Source organism: Pholcus phalangioides, unplaced genomic scaffold (genome assembly GCF_987345545.1).
Source record: "Pholcus phalangioides strain wild (caught in Gottingen) unplaced genomic scaffold, Ppha-v1.0 ptg000022l_1, whole genome shotgun sequence".
Classification (NCBI taxonomy): domain Eukaryota; kingdom Metazoa; phylum Arthropoda; class Arachnida; order Araneae; family Pholcidae; genus Pholcus; species Pholcus phalangioides.
Genome location: NW_028301615.1, coordinates 11,853,251 through 11,871,807, shown reverse-complemented (window position 1 = coordinate 11,871,807; position 18,557 = coordinate 11,853,251). Strand labels below are relative to the sequence as shown.

At 38.3% G+C, this 18,557-nt stretch overlaps 1 protein-coding gene across 3 annotated transcripts in view; it reads left to right on the top strand.

Moving 5' to 3' along the window:
• The window catches only part of LOC149069469 (sodium- and chloride-dependent glycine transporter 1-like), a 64,876-nt gene extending 52,750 nt beyond the window's left edge, over positions 1–12,126 (top strand). For all 3 annotated transcript variants that reach the window (XM_089249211.1, XM_089249209.1, XM_089249208.1), the window contains 9 exons: positions 19–153; positions 2,876–2,979; positions 3,119–3,243; positions 3,543–3,655; positions 5,371–5,502; positions 5,955–6,054; positions 7,425–7,531; positions 7,788–7,955; positions 10,708–12,126. In XM_089249211.1, coding sequence (XP_089105337.1) covers positions 19–153; positions 2,876–2,979; positions 3,119–3,243; positions 3,543–3,655; positions 5,371–5,502; positions 5,955–6,054; positions 7,425–7,531; positions 7,788–7,955; positions 10,708–10,929 — 1,206 coding nt within the window. In that variant the 3' untranslated portion in view covers positions 10,930–12,126. The remainder of the gene's footprint in view (positions 1–18; positions 154–2,875; positions 2,980–3,118; positions 3,244–3,542; positions 3,656–5,370; positions 5,503–5,954; positions 6,055–7,424; positions 7,532–7,787; positions 7,956–10,707) is intronic.
• Positions 12,127–18,557: the final 6,431 nt, after the last annotated feature.

Sequence of the window (18,557 nt, the reverse complement as noted above, 5' to 3'; positions counted from 1 at the left end):
ATTTTTTATGCTCTTCAGGTTGTGTATTTCACTGCCATTTTTCCATACCTTGTGCTAACGATTCTTTTGATCAGAGGGACTACACTCGAAGGAGCTTCCGATGGCATCATGTTTTATCTGACACCGCAGTGGGAGAGACTTACACAAGCTAGTGTAAGTTCGGTTCGATTCTTTTTCATGGACGTTTATACAGTCGAATCCCGTTATAACGAACTCAGGAGACTGGAGAAATTACTTCGCAGTAACGAAATTTCCTTATAAAGGAATTCCATATGTTCACATTCTTCCTATGTAAACATATCTGAGGAATTGGAGAAATTTTCGTAAAAGAGGGATTTTCGCTATTACGGTATTCATTAAAACGGGAATCGACTGTATACACAAAAAAACCAAGTGTGTTTGAGAGTTATGAATAGAGCCCGGAAGTTTAGGCACGAAAAATAGTAGAAAAGGCACTAAAATACCTAAAATAAGTACTAAAAAAAAAGGACTAAAAATACATAAAATAGGCACTAAAAAGGCATTTATAATTTATGGAAGGAAGGAAATATAACTAAAAACTAAGTATTAAGGTCCCAAAAACAAGCTGAAAAATTAGTTGCACTTAATTCGTTCACTCTTTCAATTAGAGTTTATAATAACTGCATTATTATACACAAGTAAAATCTATTTTAAGCCCAAAATGAAGTATTTGAGGTCCCTCAGGTCAAATCCAGGGCCACCATTACCAGAAATTGATATGTGTTGCTCCTTCGAGTTACGAATAATTCTCGTTTATTTGATGTATTATGTGGAGTAATCATTATCATTTCTGTAGTTGAAACATATCTACCTTGTTCTATTGTTTAAAAAAAAACCCGTTTTTCTTATATTCCCGCATTATGAAAAAAATAGATACAGAATTACTGAAAGAAATAATTGAAGAACTGTTGATAGAAACAATTTCATCATTATTGAGAATAATTTCAGAATTGTCAAAAGTAATATTGTTCGTGAAAAAAAATTAATAATTTTTGAAAGAAATAGTTTCATAGTTAATGAAAATTTGAAATGAGTGAAAAAATAATTTCAAAATTATCGGGACAAATTTCACATTTAATAAAATAAATAATAAATAAATAAATAATAAAGTTTGCAAATAAATAAAAATTCAAAATCAATGAACGAAATAAATTCCAAGTAAATAAAAGTGTAACCGAGAATACCACGGTATGACCGGATGGCCCGCGGGCTTCGTGGAAAATTTAATTTGGCCCATAATGTCTGAAAAGTTGAAGAACCCTGTACTAGATTTCCTATGTTCATAACTACAGCCCGGAAGTTCAGGGCCATAAATGCCTATTTTTAAGCCTTTCTGTAAAAATGCCTTTTTTGAAATTTTTCTTCCATAAATGCCTATTTTAACATAGTTTAAAGTTTACTGGGGTACATTTCAGAGACCATAATATGTAAAACTTTGCTATTTTGAGCTTTGAGAACAAAAGAAATGTATCTTTTTTTTAATTTCCAATTTTCAGTATTAATTTTCATCAGAAAGTTCTCCCCACCGCTATTTAAACGCGGATAAGTGTTCCGAGAGACGGGGAACTTGGTGTTGCCATGAGTTAACTTTGCTTTGATCGGATGGTGTTAGATGTGGTGTTTCAGATGGTTATATCACATTATGTCTCGCCCAGTCATTGGACTGCATTGTACATGTATAGCTGACCGATGGCTGTCCCAAGGGGTCATCAGTCGACGTCATGGCTCACACAAGCCGGGGTGGGAGAAGACGGAGCTCATGTTGTTTTGATTTTGTTTTTTATACTACAAATGCGCTGCAAAAACGACCACGGCTATTTATTTTACATACATATTTTTTGGTATTCGATTAAATTGACCAGAGTCGCCCTCAGTGGTGTGCGACAGATGGTGGGCCACACAGTGCTCCCCCCTCCCCCTGCACCATGGTATTCTCGGTTACACTTTTATTTACTTGGAATTTATTTTGTTCATTGATTTTGAATTTTCATTTATTTGCCAATAACTTTATTATTTATTTATTATTTATTAATTATTTATTTTATTAAATGTGAAATTGGTCCCGATAATTTTGAAATTATTTTTTCACTCATTTTAAATTTTCATTAACTGTGGAACTATTTCTTTCAAAAATTATTAATTTTTTTTCACGGACAATATTACTTTTGACAATTCTGAAATTATTCTCAATAATGATGAAATTGTTTCTATCAACAGTTCTTCAATTATTTCTTTCAGTAATTCTGTATCTGTTTTTTCATAAATTACAAGTTCTCCTCGAGTGAAATTGTTTTTTTTCAATAATTCTAAAATTACTTCTTTCATTAAAGTGTTTTTAGTACATTTCTGTAAATTCTTTAATTACGCCGAATTGGATGCCGAATTCGATTTGGCCTCTCGAAATATGTAACCTATAAGAAATCGTAGGCCTCAAAAACTGTTTTGGCTCGGGGTCTCTTCCCCCCCCCCCCCCACCCGAATTCGTAATGACGATCCTTTTAACGTATCGAATGCACACGTTACTATTGAATCTAGAAAGTATTTCACAGTTCTAAATACAGCAGCAGTACAGATTCCAGTGGCCGGTGCCCTCTTCAACTTTATTTTTGGAATTTAACAGTTTTTCCTATGTAAAGCAGCTATTTTCCAAAAAATGGTCGGCGGGCCACAGCAAAAAGCTCGGAGGGCCATGTGTTGAAGACCCCTGATCTGGTACCCCCTACTCACTCAATATATCCTGTTTATCGAATGGAATATTTGAATTTTAAATTATGTTAATTTGTCTTCTCGCCTTGACGTGTTATAAGAACGCAATTTAATGAAGACAATATTATCATACAATCATATTTTTCAGGTTTGGGGTGATGCTGCGATGCAAATATTTTTCTCGCTGTCGCCATGTTGGGGTGGGCTCATCACTCTGGCCAGTTACAACCGATTTCACAACAACTGCTTCAGGTAAACATGCCTCGCTTGTGTATTCGTTCTTTTCATATTTATTTTTCTCAATAACTTAATCAGTGGTGTAAAATTAATTGAGCTCACACGCCATTTCACTCTATTGCATTTCTCATGCATGTGTACATTCTTTCCGTAGAGATGCTCTATTTGTCTCGCTTGGGAACTGTTTGACGAGCTTTTTCGCCGGATTTGTCATATTCAGCATAGTGGGTTTTATGGCTCATGAAATTGGCGTCCCCGTGTCTGATGTAGCGGCGCAGGGTAATTAATCGATTCATTTATTCATAGATTTTTTTTCTACTTTTTATTTTCTTTGTGTCCATATCTGATGATTTTCATCTATATATTTTTATTCATGTTAAAGCACGTGCAGTTATAATTTAATTGCAATATAATTTAAAATTTTTATATTTACACGTATTACAATCAAAGGAAGTACGAATTGATAGAATCGACTGTGTATGAAATGCATCAGAGAATAAATTTATCTTTTACGATCAAATGAGATTGTGAGTCATGTATTATCTCTAAATTCAAATGTTTTTTTCTTAACTTAACAGGTGCAGGACTCGCATTTATAGCTTATCCTGAAGCCGTGTCTAGACTTCCGATTTCTCCTCTGTGGTCGTTCTTGTTTTTCTTCATGTTACTGACTTTGGGACTCGGCACCCAAGTAAGTTGTCTCGAAAAAAAGACACATACAGTGAAATCTCGATATAACGGTACTCTGGGGACCAAGAAAAAACATTATTGTAGAGGGGTTATCGTTATATCGAGAGGCGGTAGTTTAACACTAGACTAGCAATTTCCAAGCCAGTCTTGAAAAAATATCGTTGTAGAGGGATTTATCGTTATATCGAATATTGTTGTAGTGAGTTTTCACTGTATTAAGGTCGGTCGAATGAAAGGGTGAAGGGGAAGTCCCGATAGTAAAATGGAGGTACCGTAATCCGAGGCTACTTTGTATCCCACCGTCACAACAGTGGTGGTCGGCTGAAGTTGGCTTTCTGTGGTTCCCAACTTCGCGGAGCGAATGAGAGCTGAACTTCCCATACAAAAGTCCCGCCACAGAAAACAACAGGCCTAAAACGATACACTTGTTCAATCATTACACCTAACTCATAGTTAAAAAGATCGATGACAGATGGAGGCACTATAACAAGCATTGCGCATAAACAAGCTTCACGTTTAAGTTCACAACACATACACACATATTTCCCAGCATGGCCCAGGTCTTCGACCTAGATCTGCTAAAATCTTTTCATTGAGACAGAGCGGCGGGACGTGATCTAGTTAGGAGAAGGGCTACTTTGCACCACTCCTGAGAAAAAGGATTCAACGGGACCTAGCTGCTATTTAATGAATATTTCCAAACAGTTTTGATTCTGCCCTACACCAGACGTTATCGGTCAATTCATATTATTCGATTTATATCATTTATTTGCGCTGCCTGGTTTCAGCTGGAACTATTATTAAGAAAAATGAAAACTTTCGGTCACAAAAAATGGCTAACGCATAAGTAACTCAAATACATAAGTTGACCGTTAATGTGTCCTGTCGGGTAGAATCGAAATTGTTTGTAAATGCTACTTAGAATAGCTGCTAGGTAATGTTGAACCCTTTTTTCAGGAGTGGCGCGAAGTCAACGTTGTTGGTGCAAAGCAACCCCGGATTACTGTACCAGTTAGAAGAAACTTCGCCTTTGCAGTGAAGACAAAGATCCTATTATTTCTGAAGCCATTGAGAATTCTTGGCCTGTGAGTGCAACTAATCATTCACTCATTCACAATGCCTTTTACCTTCCCGTCTGAGGCTAAGATCTGTACTTTCATATGCTTTTTGAGGTGACCAAATAAGTAAGAGCCATAGGTGACAAATTCGGACTGTAGCGTGGATGTTTCGATATTCAGAAGAATTTGGCGGGAAGATTGGTTACCTATTATCGCTCCCCAAGGGAAGATATTGTTCCTTTTTTTAAAAACTTTTATGTAGATAAACAAGCTGAAGAGTAAATGTGCCGTTATAACCATGCCACACATTTTCGCACCAAAACTTTTCGGCTCATTTTGAATTGTTTCTTTTCACGCACCTTGTTTTAAAAAAGAACAAATTTATAGACATGAAATTATTTAGTAATGAACAGGAAGCATAAATTCGAAGAAAAATCGCCAAAACAAACAAGGCGCCAAGTGGTGTGGTTATAACGGAAGAGTACCAGCTGAAGTTATGAAAGTGTACGAAACGCAGCCCATTCGTACTGCTTATTAACTCGTTTCTTCTAACTCGTTCTAGCATAAAGTAACGACTAACATGCATCGCAATATGTTTCCACGACAGATTTTATTGAAAAAAATGTTTGAAGATATGTTTCTATATATTCATTTTCAGTTCACGATAATTGAAACGGTCGTGACGACGATTGTGGATACCTTTCCCGAGAGGCTTCGAAGACACAAAGGGAAAGTGTTATGCGCTGCCTGCTCTTGTATGTTCTCTATAGGACTGCTAATTTGCACAAAGGTATGAATACCAGAAAGAATTGCTTTTCTCCTCCATTGATAACAAAATCGAACACAATTAAAAAAGCAAAACGAAAACTTACAAATTTTCTAATCCGCGGAGGTCTGTCTATAAGTCGAAAAACAATAAATAACAGTAATGAGTGAAAAGTTTTTAACTTGAAAGCAAAAATTGTGTACATTTTGAACGATTTGTGAAAGTACCATAAGGGTACGAACATAGTGCATGCTGGCTTCCGATTCTGTGAGTTAGCGCCGTTACGGATTGGTTAGAAAACCTGGAATTCATGTTTTTTAACCACTCAGCAACGGCGCCGAGAATCATCGGAAACAAACGTGCACTTACACTGATAATAAGTTCCGTAGACTGTGTTTGTGATAAATACTTGGAACTGGTGTATCGTGTTCTGTTGCAATCATATCCGAATAATTATACTAATGATTATTTTTTAGGGCGGTATGTATGTTCTACAGCTTATGGATAATTTCGCTGCAAGTTTCTCTGCTCTGTTCATTGGATTGGTTGAAGTAGTGGTGATCGCTTGGATTTATGGTACGTACATTCATATTGTATTCATACCGATTGATCATCTTAACTAAAGTCTGACTTTAACTCGAGGGGACCCTGGGATCTGGGCAAAGCGCACATCTTCCCCTCCACCAGGGTCAAAGACATAAGCGGATGCAGCAGTGGTTCTTAACCAGTGTTCCACGGGGTTCTATGAGATTGGATGAGAAAACATTGTTTTACGTTTTTGTGTAATTTCTTTTAAACTGAGCCACGGATAAAGCCACCGAATGAGTTGTGTCGTAAGTGTGCCTTACGGTTTGAGTGCGCATCTAGTGTCGTGCTTGAATTTATAGTACTGCCATCTGTTTTTTAAAGTATAATCATTGAAATTTGAACCGTTGCAGGTCAGTTGCTCTCTGTGGCGAGACTCTTTAACAGAGGTATCGGCTCACATTACTGGTGGCGACCCCTTGCTATGCGAGTTCGTCACAATGACCTATCTCGCAAGGGACAGAGTGGGGGCCATGTCTGGTGTTGGGGGTCACAATGACCAACGGCCATACCATGCTGAAAACACCGGTTCTCGTCACTATGACCACACGACTGCACAGCGGTTGTTTGGCTATGCACTGAATCGCGGCAGCACTATTTGAACACATAAACAAGCAATCTTAAGATACAAGCTTTACATTAGGTTCACAAGACATACGCGCACATTCCAGCATGTATTCATTAGTTAGAAATTCCGAAGAGGAATATGGACGAGGTACGTGTGTGGTTTAGTAGTAGTAGTATGCATTGAATATTAATTTTGTAAGGGGGGTTAAATCCTTGGTGTAAATGGTGTGAAATCCTTGGCCTTCACTTCACAGGCACAGTGGGTCCGAAGAACCCTAAGATACAAAGATGCAGGCTCTTCGAACTAGGGCGGTTTCGATTCTTCAACCCCCTGCTTCCCTTTGCGTATCCGCGTATGATGAAAGATTTCTGGTTATTCGAAAATCTTTGACCCAAGACAAAAGAATTTAAATACCTTTGGCTTCGGTCGCAATTGGTATATTGATGTAAACAGTGATCTACAGTCAAATCCCGTTAAAGCGGAAAAAGTGTCGCGCCAAACCCGTTTAGCGCTAGAAATTTTCGCTAAATAAATCTACAAAATAACAAAGATCACGCGGGATAATTTGTGATTCGCCAAACTAGTAAAAGTGCCAGAATTCGGCGAAACAAATGGTGTGTTAAATCAAGGTTCAATTGTAATTCCAAATGTTACGGGTCGTTATGTTTCCTGTCAACATAGCGGTAACAATTACAATTTTGTTCGATATTATACCGGTAATGTGTCCTATCAATATATAATTATTTCAGTTTTATTAATTGAACTTGTCTTCTTTTCCTTCGTCTCTAATTAGGAATCGACCGATTTCTGGGTGATATCAAAGTGATGCTTGGGAAATATCCTTTCCATTATCTGTATTGGAAAATAATTTGGGCTTACGTAGTACCTTTACTGATAATTGTGAGTATATATATAACAATATCATATGTCTAAAAACTTATTTGTGAGAGATGGTCAATAAGAGGTATCGTAAGAGATAGTAAAGGGAAAAATATCACGCAAAAAAGAAAAAGAAAAAAGAACCCACCTAGATACACGCTCATTCTAAAAATATTATTTATTGTTTAACACCATTTTTTTTCTCTTGACTGATATACGATGTAAGGTATGCATTTCATTCCCAACAATAAAACTTGCTATTGCACGTGTTTTGCAGTTCATTCTTGTATTTTCGTGGCTGGATATGAGACCAACTCAGTATGGAGAATATGTATTTCCCGAATGGGCAACAGTTCTTGGTTGGATGATCTCACTCGCTTCAGTTATCGCTATTCCTATCGTTGGCTTTATTAAAGTGTATCAAGCGGATGGACCTATCATCCAGGTAAATACATTGTTATATTACTAAAAAGAAATTTCAACATTAACGCTCTTGGCAATCGCCCTAGAGCTCGCTCAACGCTGTTAAACGATCCTATTTGACCATCTGTAAATCTTCAGATTCCTCGCTTTTGTCGCACCACGGTCATTCTCTGTCCATGAGGGCTTATAGGTACCGTGCGATAACCATTTTCGACACAGGGCACAATATATTATTAGACTGGAGCAAACAATTTATTACCGGTTCCGAACGGTCATTTTTTCGTTAGAGGCCATTCAAGTATTATGTAAGCAGATTTTTAGCCATTTGTGACCCCCCTCCCCTATCAGCAAAAGTCAGCAAGACACTGACACCCCCCCCCCACTCCCGCTTATCAGCAAAATTTCGTCAGCAGCTTAGAATATTTAATATCTTCAAAAAAGGGTGGTTGATGACGTAAGCAACCTTCAGACCCCCCCCCCTGTCAACAAAAGTTAGCAAATCCGGAACCCCCCCCCCCCCCCCCCCCGATGCTGACGTAATACTTGAATGACCCTTTATGCAGCAATTGTTTTTTCCTGGCGGTGGCTGTTGCGGTTCGAAATCCCGTAGGATACGAACCAAGGCTCACGGTTAGTGTGAGTGTGAGTAACTAGTTACTATACTTACTATTACTACTATAACTAGTTACTATAGTTATAGTTACAGTAGAGTTTTGATAATCTGAGGTGGAGGGGACCGAGGCCACCTCGGATTATCGAAAAACTCGAATTATTCGAAAAACAATAAAAATGCTTTAAATGTTGGTTTTACTGAAAACAAAGGACACAAGCTAAAGTCCATACTTAATGTATTTTTATTCTGGAAATAAGATATACGGGAGGGGAGGGGGAGCAAAAAGTCAGTAGAGACTAAAAATTCATAAAAACCGGAAAAATAACCGAAATAAAAAACGGTTTGCAGGGTCACGGGAATTTTTTAAGACAGGAAAAACCTCAAAACAGCCGATAGGTGGCGCTGGTACGAGTGGTACTGTCCTGGGTATATCGATCCGGACCTGCTGCAGTCTACCGTTGCTGGGTTTGTGACTCGCCTGCAATGTATTATCCCCTGTGGTGGTGGTGGTCATGTGGAACACATACGGCTTAAACCAATGGGAGGCATTCTGTTCGTTATTTGCGTATCTTTTTTTTTTACTTGTGTACGTCAGCACCACCTATCAGCTGATTTTTTAGGTATTTTTTTTCCTGTCTTAAAAAAATTCCCGTGACCTAGCGATGCTAACCCTGCAAATCGTTTTTTATTCCGGTTATTTTTCCGGTTTTTATGAATGTTTAAAGTTTCTACGAAGGAAATTCGAAAATTTTCAGTGCCTCGGTTTATCCGGAAACTCGAACTTCCGGGGCTCGAATTTTCAAGACTGTACTGTAGAGGTCTTCAACCTTTTCCTCGTCGCGAGCACTGCCGGTACCGATCATCAAAAGAGCACCCTCACGGCAAATTTGTCATACGAATGCATGAAATAAGGATCGATTTCAATCCTTGAAAGCAATTTGTACAAGGTGTTTATTTGGAACATTGACCAAGTGCTTGTGGGCACGCACTCGGACATGAGCATCGAGCACTCTGAATACTCCAGGGGGCACCGTGGTTCTCACGGGAAACGGGTTGAAGATGCCTGCCCTACTGTATTACATACAGCAGCCTTATGTGCAGTGTTCTATCACATTTTTGCTCTCCGACTAAGAGGTAAGGTCCTCTGTCTAAGTCCTCGTAGTGCAGACCGTAAGTAACCACATCTAGCTCGTGGTGAACAGACACGGATAGGTTTGTTTATATTTAACCCGCTTTGGCCAGCATGGATGATTATGGCCAAAAACTGTCTACAAAGCAACAAGAACTCGACCGCTAAAGCTGGGCACACACCGGTTAAGCACGACTAAACTAGACAGATTTAGACAAGCTTAGTCATTGTTCATTTGCATGGTGAACGCGCATCGGTTTTAGTCAGACAAATGGAAACGTAGCGTCATACAAATCAATGTGAACAAAAATGACTGAGCTTGTCAAAAATCTGTCTTGTCTAGTCGTGTCTTACCAGTGTGCGCCCAGCTTGAAAGACTTTTAGTCCCCATCCCCATAACCGTACCAGTATAACACGAAAGAAGAGCATAACTCTGAGAACATAAATACGTTAGGGCTCCGAATATACAAACACACACAACATATTCCTACACGAACCAATTCGTTAGAAATTCCTCAGAGGAATGTATACGAGGTTCATGTTCGGTTTAGCAGTAGTTCCCCATCCCCAGCAATTATTCTTGGTTGCAGCAGTAACAGCCAAGACATACATGAGAAAAGTGAGTGACGTAAGACGTAAAGAGGCGGTTAGAATCTCTGGGATGGACCAGAGGATGATGACGTCTGCTGCATATGACTAAAACAGTGTCTTCCAAAGTGTGCGTAGTGGCTCCTTAGGATGTCGCTTACCTTTGTTGGGCGTCGCGGCGAGCTGGAGATATCTATTTGTATGGCGATAAGAGGGTAACAAAAGTTTGAGAACCACTGGACTGAACATCAGACGGAAAAAAAATGGGGAAATTTGGAGACCTACTGTATCCAGCCAAAAAAAGCGTGTTGAAAACCTGTTGTTTAAGCTGTTGACGATGATGCTTTTTATCTTGATTCATTTGTATGATATTCAGTTTTATATTTAAATTTTATTATTTATCATTATAAATTTCCAATCTGAATCATTTCTCGTCTCTTACAGAGAATTTCGATTCTGACCAAACCGACAGCTGCTTGGGGACCGAAGCTCCAGTTACATCGCATGGAGACATATTGTCCGAAACACACCGATTCGCTGGTTCCTTTGACGATTCCTAACTACGATCCCGATGCCATATGCGACGACAACGAAAGTAGATGCAGCGACTTGTCAACGTCGGGTGGGCTCCAATTGAATTTACCTCATCGTGAAACTGGACTTTGAGCTTCGATGACGAAAAACACGCATCATATCATACAGCACTGAGAAATCTAACACATCAATAACAGACAGTCAGGTACATTAAAATAGTTATAACTTGTTAGTTGCCATTCTCAGTCAGTCATATACACTATAAATATCTGATGGAAAAATAGACTTTTTCTGACGACATTCACGTCATTTCAAAACGATTAAACCAGGGGTGCACAACTTTTGGCCCGCGGGATAAATGCGGTCCGCTAGAGGTTCCATTGGCCTGCGAGAGGTGCTCTGGTAGAAAAGTATACATGACAACACGATAAAAAGTCTACTGACTATATTTCCTTTTAAAAATACGTGAAATCGGAACCCATACGGGATACCGAAAATCAAAAAATCGCAAAAAAAAAGAGATAAAGAAAAATTGTCAAAGGCAAGTGAAGTTGCAAATCATGACCAAAAAACCTTTTCAAAGGCATTAATTTATATCATAAAAATAATCTCAATTGTTGATTTAAAAAATTAAAGGAAGCCGCATTGAAAATTTGTGATAAAAAACGGGAAATTTTGTGAAAAAATTAGGACGACCAAAATTACGGGAATGCCCGTACAATACGGGTCATATGGTCACCCTATATACGCAGGTTTCTAGCCCGCGACTGGCAGAAATATCGCATGTCCGGCTCGCGGACTCAAAAGGTTGTGCTCCCTCTGCTTTAAACTTATCTAATCATTTGTAACGTGGTGCCATCGCACAATTTATACTCCACATTCTGCGCTTTACTACAACTTATCAAAATAATGCATCCCTGAAGATATAGAATGTGCAAGCGATTACTTACTACGTATTTCCCTAGTTTCGTGTGATGATGTTACTATTAGGTACCCGCTCCTATGGAGTTCATAGTCTTGGATATGTAAATATTTTGTAAATATGATGTGTTATATATGTAATGTGTATAATGTGCTAAATATACGACGAGATATTCGAGATATTACACGAAGTGTATCACAAGCTGTAAAGGCCATTCGACACACTCTCATGTTTTTGAATCATTACGTGAAGGAAGAGTGAGAGAGACAAGAGCTACTTTTTTATGATTATTCCTATGTCTTTTTATACGGTCTGTGCATCTTTTGTTATTGCGTACTAATACTCCCTTTTTTTCCGCATATGTTGATGCTGTATATAGCTGTAAATAAAACAAATTAAATATTTTATTTTCTCCGCATATCTACTTATTTTGCACAATAAAGGTCACGTGAATGATAAAAAAATGGGCTTTTTAATGTTTGATGGTGTTCTCATTTAAAAGATATTGAATAACATTTTATTAAGATTCAAAGCGTGGCACTACTTCGGATTTAACGTCAGTAAGCAGCGCGGTTTCGGCCGATTCCCACAAAAAAAGATGCTGTGGTGTGAGCCTTCAGTGTTTCAGAACGTACATGTTCAACCCAGACCCACGGGCCAAACTACCTAAAACGTAATTTTGGAAAAATAAACTAAGCAGCACATTCCCAGATCTCTTGAGTGATCCACAGCACATTTACAGATCACTCAAGTGACCCGCGGTGCAGTTAGACATCACCTGGGGCACTGTTTCAGATCACTCACATATTCAAATTCTTAATACTCGCAACATATTCCCACTTCAATTAAGTGGTCCGTGACATATTTCCAGATTACTTGTTAAGCAGCCCCGCAGAAAATTTACAGATCACTTAAGTGACCCTTGACACATTTACTTAAAGGGCCCGCGATACGTTTTCAAATCAATGAAGTGGCCCGCACTCTCCAATAGGTTGGCTTAGAACGTCTCAATATGTGTCTAGCTCTAGATTAATGGTTTTTTTTTTGGGATTTAGTTATCGGATAGTAATAACAATGGACACCCTGTATAATTCGAAACCAGTATTGGAATATACCTGAAACTTGTTATACATTTGAAACCAGTATCCGAACTTCGGTTGTAACGATACAATTTTGCGCTACTTAAATGTTGTTATAAGTGAGTCTGACTGCAGCGTTTTTCATATGGAAATGATGGTTCTTTCGATCGACGTAGAAAAGAAACCGATATACTGTAACGCGAAATGGAAGGTCTTTTTATGCTGAAAACAGCGCAGCGTGCCGCATTTCAGACCGCAGTATGAAGCCCGGCCAGTCGATAACCTATTAGATTTGACCTTGTAGGTACTGCGTTGCTCTAAACGGGATCAATATATTTCTGACTACATCATTTACAGAATCATTATCGTACACTATTCGTACATGCATGCGATGTATTTTTCAGTTGGTCATAATCGCCATTGCGCAGAACAAGTTAAAGTACATCGGCAGTATTACTCTTTTTACATGATGGCTTTGAGCAGCATGACCATCACAAGAGTCACATGGATAAAGGTTAGGGTAATTTTGACCATCCCAACTGCAATTCGCAGTAGTGCTGCATTTTCCACCACTGATGAGTTGTAAATGATTTTAGCAGTAGTTGGCAACTTTGCTAACCTTTGCCATATAATCCGCGAAATCCCATATTTTTCCGTATTTGAAATCCCAATTTCTTCTATTTTTTTCGAGGAAATATGGTCAATTGGAATCTATTTCATATCACACTATTTTCATATCAATTTTAACACAGTAAATTCAGTATAAAATCAAGAAATATTTTCCGGGGCTCCTAGCTGAAATCTTGGCTTAGGGCTCAATTATCCCGTATTATAAATCCTTCCCCAATGACCACTCTCTCCCGTATTTTTCTCAATGGAGTAATGGTCTGCCGAAATGTCTTTTCTTCGTATGTGACACCATCTGTTCATAGGTGAGGTAGACTGAAAATTTGTGCATGTGTTGAAAATAAGTATAAGTGAACTTTGAGAAATTTCCTCGCCATCACGTGCCATTATGCATGGTGCTATGCTGTCATCTACACATTTCATGCGAGATTACCCCGTTTGCGTGCCGTGGACTGATGAAGTCCATAAACCCCGTCTTCCCTGCGAGGGAAATGAAAGCGACACACTGACCCCTTTCCAAAACTACATTCAAGTAATAATTTTTGGATGCTAAAATTTCTTATCCAAGCTCACGTACCCCCTGAAATCGCGCTTTAAAGAGAAAGGACCGCTGTTCTTTAACTAATCAGCTGTACAAGAAATACCGGTCCCACATATTTATTTTAGAAATCTGCACACGTTACTCTATCAAATTATCTTACGTTGAGAAAGTTTAAGAATGAAACTTAATATAATTAAACCTGTAAATTTTGATCAATTTTGGAATTAAAATTGTTAGACTCATACTTAGGCTGACGATATTTCCTCGAGGAAAAAAAACGGTAAACTGGGATCCCCCAAACACGAAAAAAATTCTGGAAATCAGGCCCGTGCCAGAAATTTCGTTCGGGGGGAACCACTTTCATTTTTCATTTCGGGGGGGGGGGGGGCAAAATGATAGTACAATAGATTTGGCCATCTTTTCCCCTTTTTTTTCGGTCATTTTCTCACATTTTGGGGGGGGGGGGAACCAGACCCTCCAATGCCCCCCCCGCTACGGCTTTGTTGGAAATCACCTGTATGCACCAAAAATGATGCCATAATTGCCAATTATCCCTGAAATTGTCGCGAACGAAACGTTCTTCCCATCAAAATATTTAAACTTCTGAAATTGCATGGGCAAAATTGTTCTTATTTTAATCACAGAGAAATACACTTTCTTCGCCTTCACGCAGTCTTCTCTTTCTTACTTTTTTTTTCATGTACATGGCAAAAACTGGTGCTCCACGACTTAGTTTATACTGAATGGCGCCTAGATATCAAAGCATAGGCGCAAATATCATTCCATTCCAACGGTTCAATTAACCAATCAAATTAGAACTTTTTTTTTCTTTTTGTATAACCTAGAAGTATCTATAAGTTACCCTCACTTTCTTTACGGCCATTTTGCGTGAGGGTTTTTGTATTACGTAGCTCCCTGGGGTGCTCATAATTCTTGAGCAGAGTACCTCCTTAAAATATTGAAAATGTAGTATAGTATTCAGTGGCTGTTGGCCGTCCCTTGGCCGCAAGGGAGTCAGTGGAGATGAGCATTACATTGGTCAGTACCATATAGTTTTGTGTGTGTGGAAATCGGAGAATCTATTCTTTAATTATTGTGAACCATGTTATTAATTAATTGAATTTAAATACAGCTCATCCCCGTTTAAAATGTTTGTTTTATTATGTTATATTAATGATCTTTAATGCATTTTGAAAGGCTTACAGTTTGATTAAAAGTTAATATGTGTGTGTTTACACGACATACTACTGAAAAAAAAATTCTAATTTGATTAGACCGTGGGAATGGAATAATATTTGCACGTATGTTTTTATGTGTGAGTGCCATTCAGAGTGCCAAGTCTTGGAGCACCAGTTTTTGTCATGCACGTGGAAAAAGTGACAAGCAAGGGAGGATTACGTGAAAGCGAAGAGAAAGCGTGTTTCTCTATATTTAAAATGAGAATATTTTGTCTATATGCAATTTCAGAAGTTTAAATATTTTGATTGGCAAATGGCGTTCACTTCAACGCAATTGAAAGATCGCCAATTGGCCGTCGCAGCATTGGTGGATATACGGGGGGGGGGGGGGGGGAGGAGCAATGCCCCCCCCAGCGTCAAAGGTGGAGTCGACTGATCTAATGTATATACGCATATGAATTGACATCATCATCATCGTGCCCCCCCTCAGTAATAATGACCATTGCCCCCCCCCCAGACTTCCAAGTCGCAGCCTACGCGTCGCAGCGAGTTAAAATGAATTCTACGAAAAAAAGCGGTTAGTATGATAAATGTGAGCGAGAAGAATATTCTCTCACTCAAACGCCAAATTATCATAATATTTGCAAGTGAGGGATGTACTTTTAATCTTCGATTTCAGTAAAGGATAATAATGCAATTCACGTAGACTACGTTGAAAATGTGGGACGGGCCACTTTTATCAAAAACTCGGGATGGCTAAAGTTAAAGGAAAATACGGGAATGACTATGGTCACGGCACTCACAGAAGTTCTGTTTTTTTGCCGGCCTCTCTATATTCGAGAGATGGTGCTGCTATCTAGCGCATTTTTTTAAAAGCAAAATGTTTCTGACTTTTTCCTATGAAGTATAAGCTGACCATATTTGCTCAAGTAAAATACGGGATATTGAGCTTTAATTATAAATACGGGATATAACACCGGAAAATACGGGACATTGGCAGCTATCGCCAAAAGTTTGCAAAAATGCCAACTCGTGCTGAAATACGAGAAAAGTTGCCAATCGAGGGGAATGAAGCGCTAATACAGTCGAATCCCGTTATAACGAAGTCCAAGAAACCGGAGAAATCACTTGGTTAAAACGAAATTCCTGTATAAAGGAATTTCAAAATTTTGAATTGTTCCTATGTAAACTTATCTGGGGGATTTCAAAAGTGCTCGTTAAAACGGGATTTTCGCTATAACGGTATTCGTTAGAACGGGATTAGACTACAAACTGCAACGAATGAAAAAAAACATGTCACAAATATGTGTGATTTCTAAGATTTATAGTCGTGATTATAAGTCGTAATGAAACTTCTGAGCTTTGGGAAGATAATTTTAATCGTTGGTTTGAATTATAAAATAAAAAAAAGTCAAGTTGGATTATTTGAAAATACATGAAAAATCGGGACTGGCTCATAAAATACGGGACGTATGGGAATCAAGAGCAAAAATAAAAACAAAAAACAGTATTTGAATGTTACAATGATGCCATCTATTGATAGATTCGAATAATTCAGTTTCGCCAACAAGACGGTAGATGGGAGTACAGGTTCCATTGAGAAGCATCGCGTCAGGTTCAAAAGTCTTTTGCCTCAAGTGAATTTTTCCGAATGTTCTTCCGCTTTCCGAACTTTCGTAACATCAGTGCACAAATACGAGTTATTCTATAAAAAAAGATGTGATATATATGCATTATTTCATATATACATATTATATGATTGCAATATGCATGTTTCATTCTAAAATGTTTTATAACCGTAAAAATTATTTTTACGTGTACTCAAATTTTGTAAATTGCTTAACAAAATTCAAGGGGGTAGATGCACAATCTTGGCTTCGCATGCTTTGCTACGGGGAAAATCCCATGCTTCAAGGGAACATTTGGAAAATTTCCTATTTATACTTCAGGCACTCATTTTTTTTCTTATATTCTGTGGATATTTTTACAAAATGTAGCGAGAGCTTTTGAAATATAAGTTGGTAATTTTTTTTCAAATTTTCACTTGAACAACTTACAATTCTTTCAAAAATCACCAAAATTTGTTAAAATACTTTATTCTAAAATTTTTTGTAAACAATTTTAATGCGAAATCCTTTGTTAAAACATGTAACACTTAAGTGCTGGGAGTTGCGCAAGTCGGTGTTTCAAAAAATGTTCCTTATCTGTTTGAAAATCAAAATTTTTATCTATCAAAAAGCATAGTTTGAGGAAAACTATTTTAATAGAAAGCATTAGCACATGCGGTGGACGCTCGTTATAACGACCGTTCCATTATAACGATTGATACGACATGTCCCAATTTTTTCCTATCACCACCATGCTATTTTTATTCAATATAATGACCAGTAAATATCATTCAATCCATTACAACGACCGAACTCAACTTACAACCCCCCCATCTTTATACAAATAGGCTACAAATGCCATAACAGAAAAAATGCCCAACTAGATGGCTGAAAAAAGATGCCCATAAAAAATATGGATGGTGAATATATACGAAAACTATATCAAAAATACAGCAACCCAATAAGAGCAATAAAAACCAATAATTATGAAAAAATATGAATAATACTGCCCATGAAAAACTGTACAACTTTACTTGCCTTTTTTCGCGTAAGTCCATCACGTGAATTGAAATTCCAACAGTTGGAAAAAGTGGAGAAACTGAATTTTATGATTTTTTTGGAACGTCCGATACCACGTTCATTTTCGTGGAACGAGCGGGACGTTACAACGAGCATCGACTGTATAATGCCTCTCAGCAGTTCATATTAGGATATTAAAAAATACTCTCGGTGCAAGCAAGACAAAAATTCCAACGCTACAAATTTTATAGTGCTGAAAAATTGAAAAATGTATTTTTTGCAAATTTGCGTGCACCCAAAACTTAAATCAGCATGGAGATGAGTTTTTTTGTTTTTTTTTTAGCCCAAGAGCAGCGCCGTCTTGTCCGTACTTGTTCGGACATTTTAAAGGAAGACGCTTGTTCCGTGGCCTTTGTATTGAAAGCCATAAAAATTATTGCTTCCCCGAGGCCCGAGACGACCGCGGATCCTGACAAAGACTTTTATTATCTTTTAGTTTAATTATCCTACCCTGCGTCGCGAACCAAGCAATCGTGGGACAGGCCTTTTAACAGTATCATCGAACCCCCCTCGTCAGAGGCGGATTTTACGGCGGGCGCACGCCCGGGACCCCAGCTTCTAAAAAGCCCCGAAAAACCCAAACTTCCCATTTTCTTGTAATTTAAGGGGCCCAATATTTTCTTTCGTGCAAGGGACCTCGACCGACTTTAATCCGCCGCTGCCCCTCCTACTAGGGTGCGTTCGAACCCCACAGGCGCCATAGTGGTGGTAGGCTGAAATTGGTTT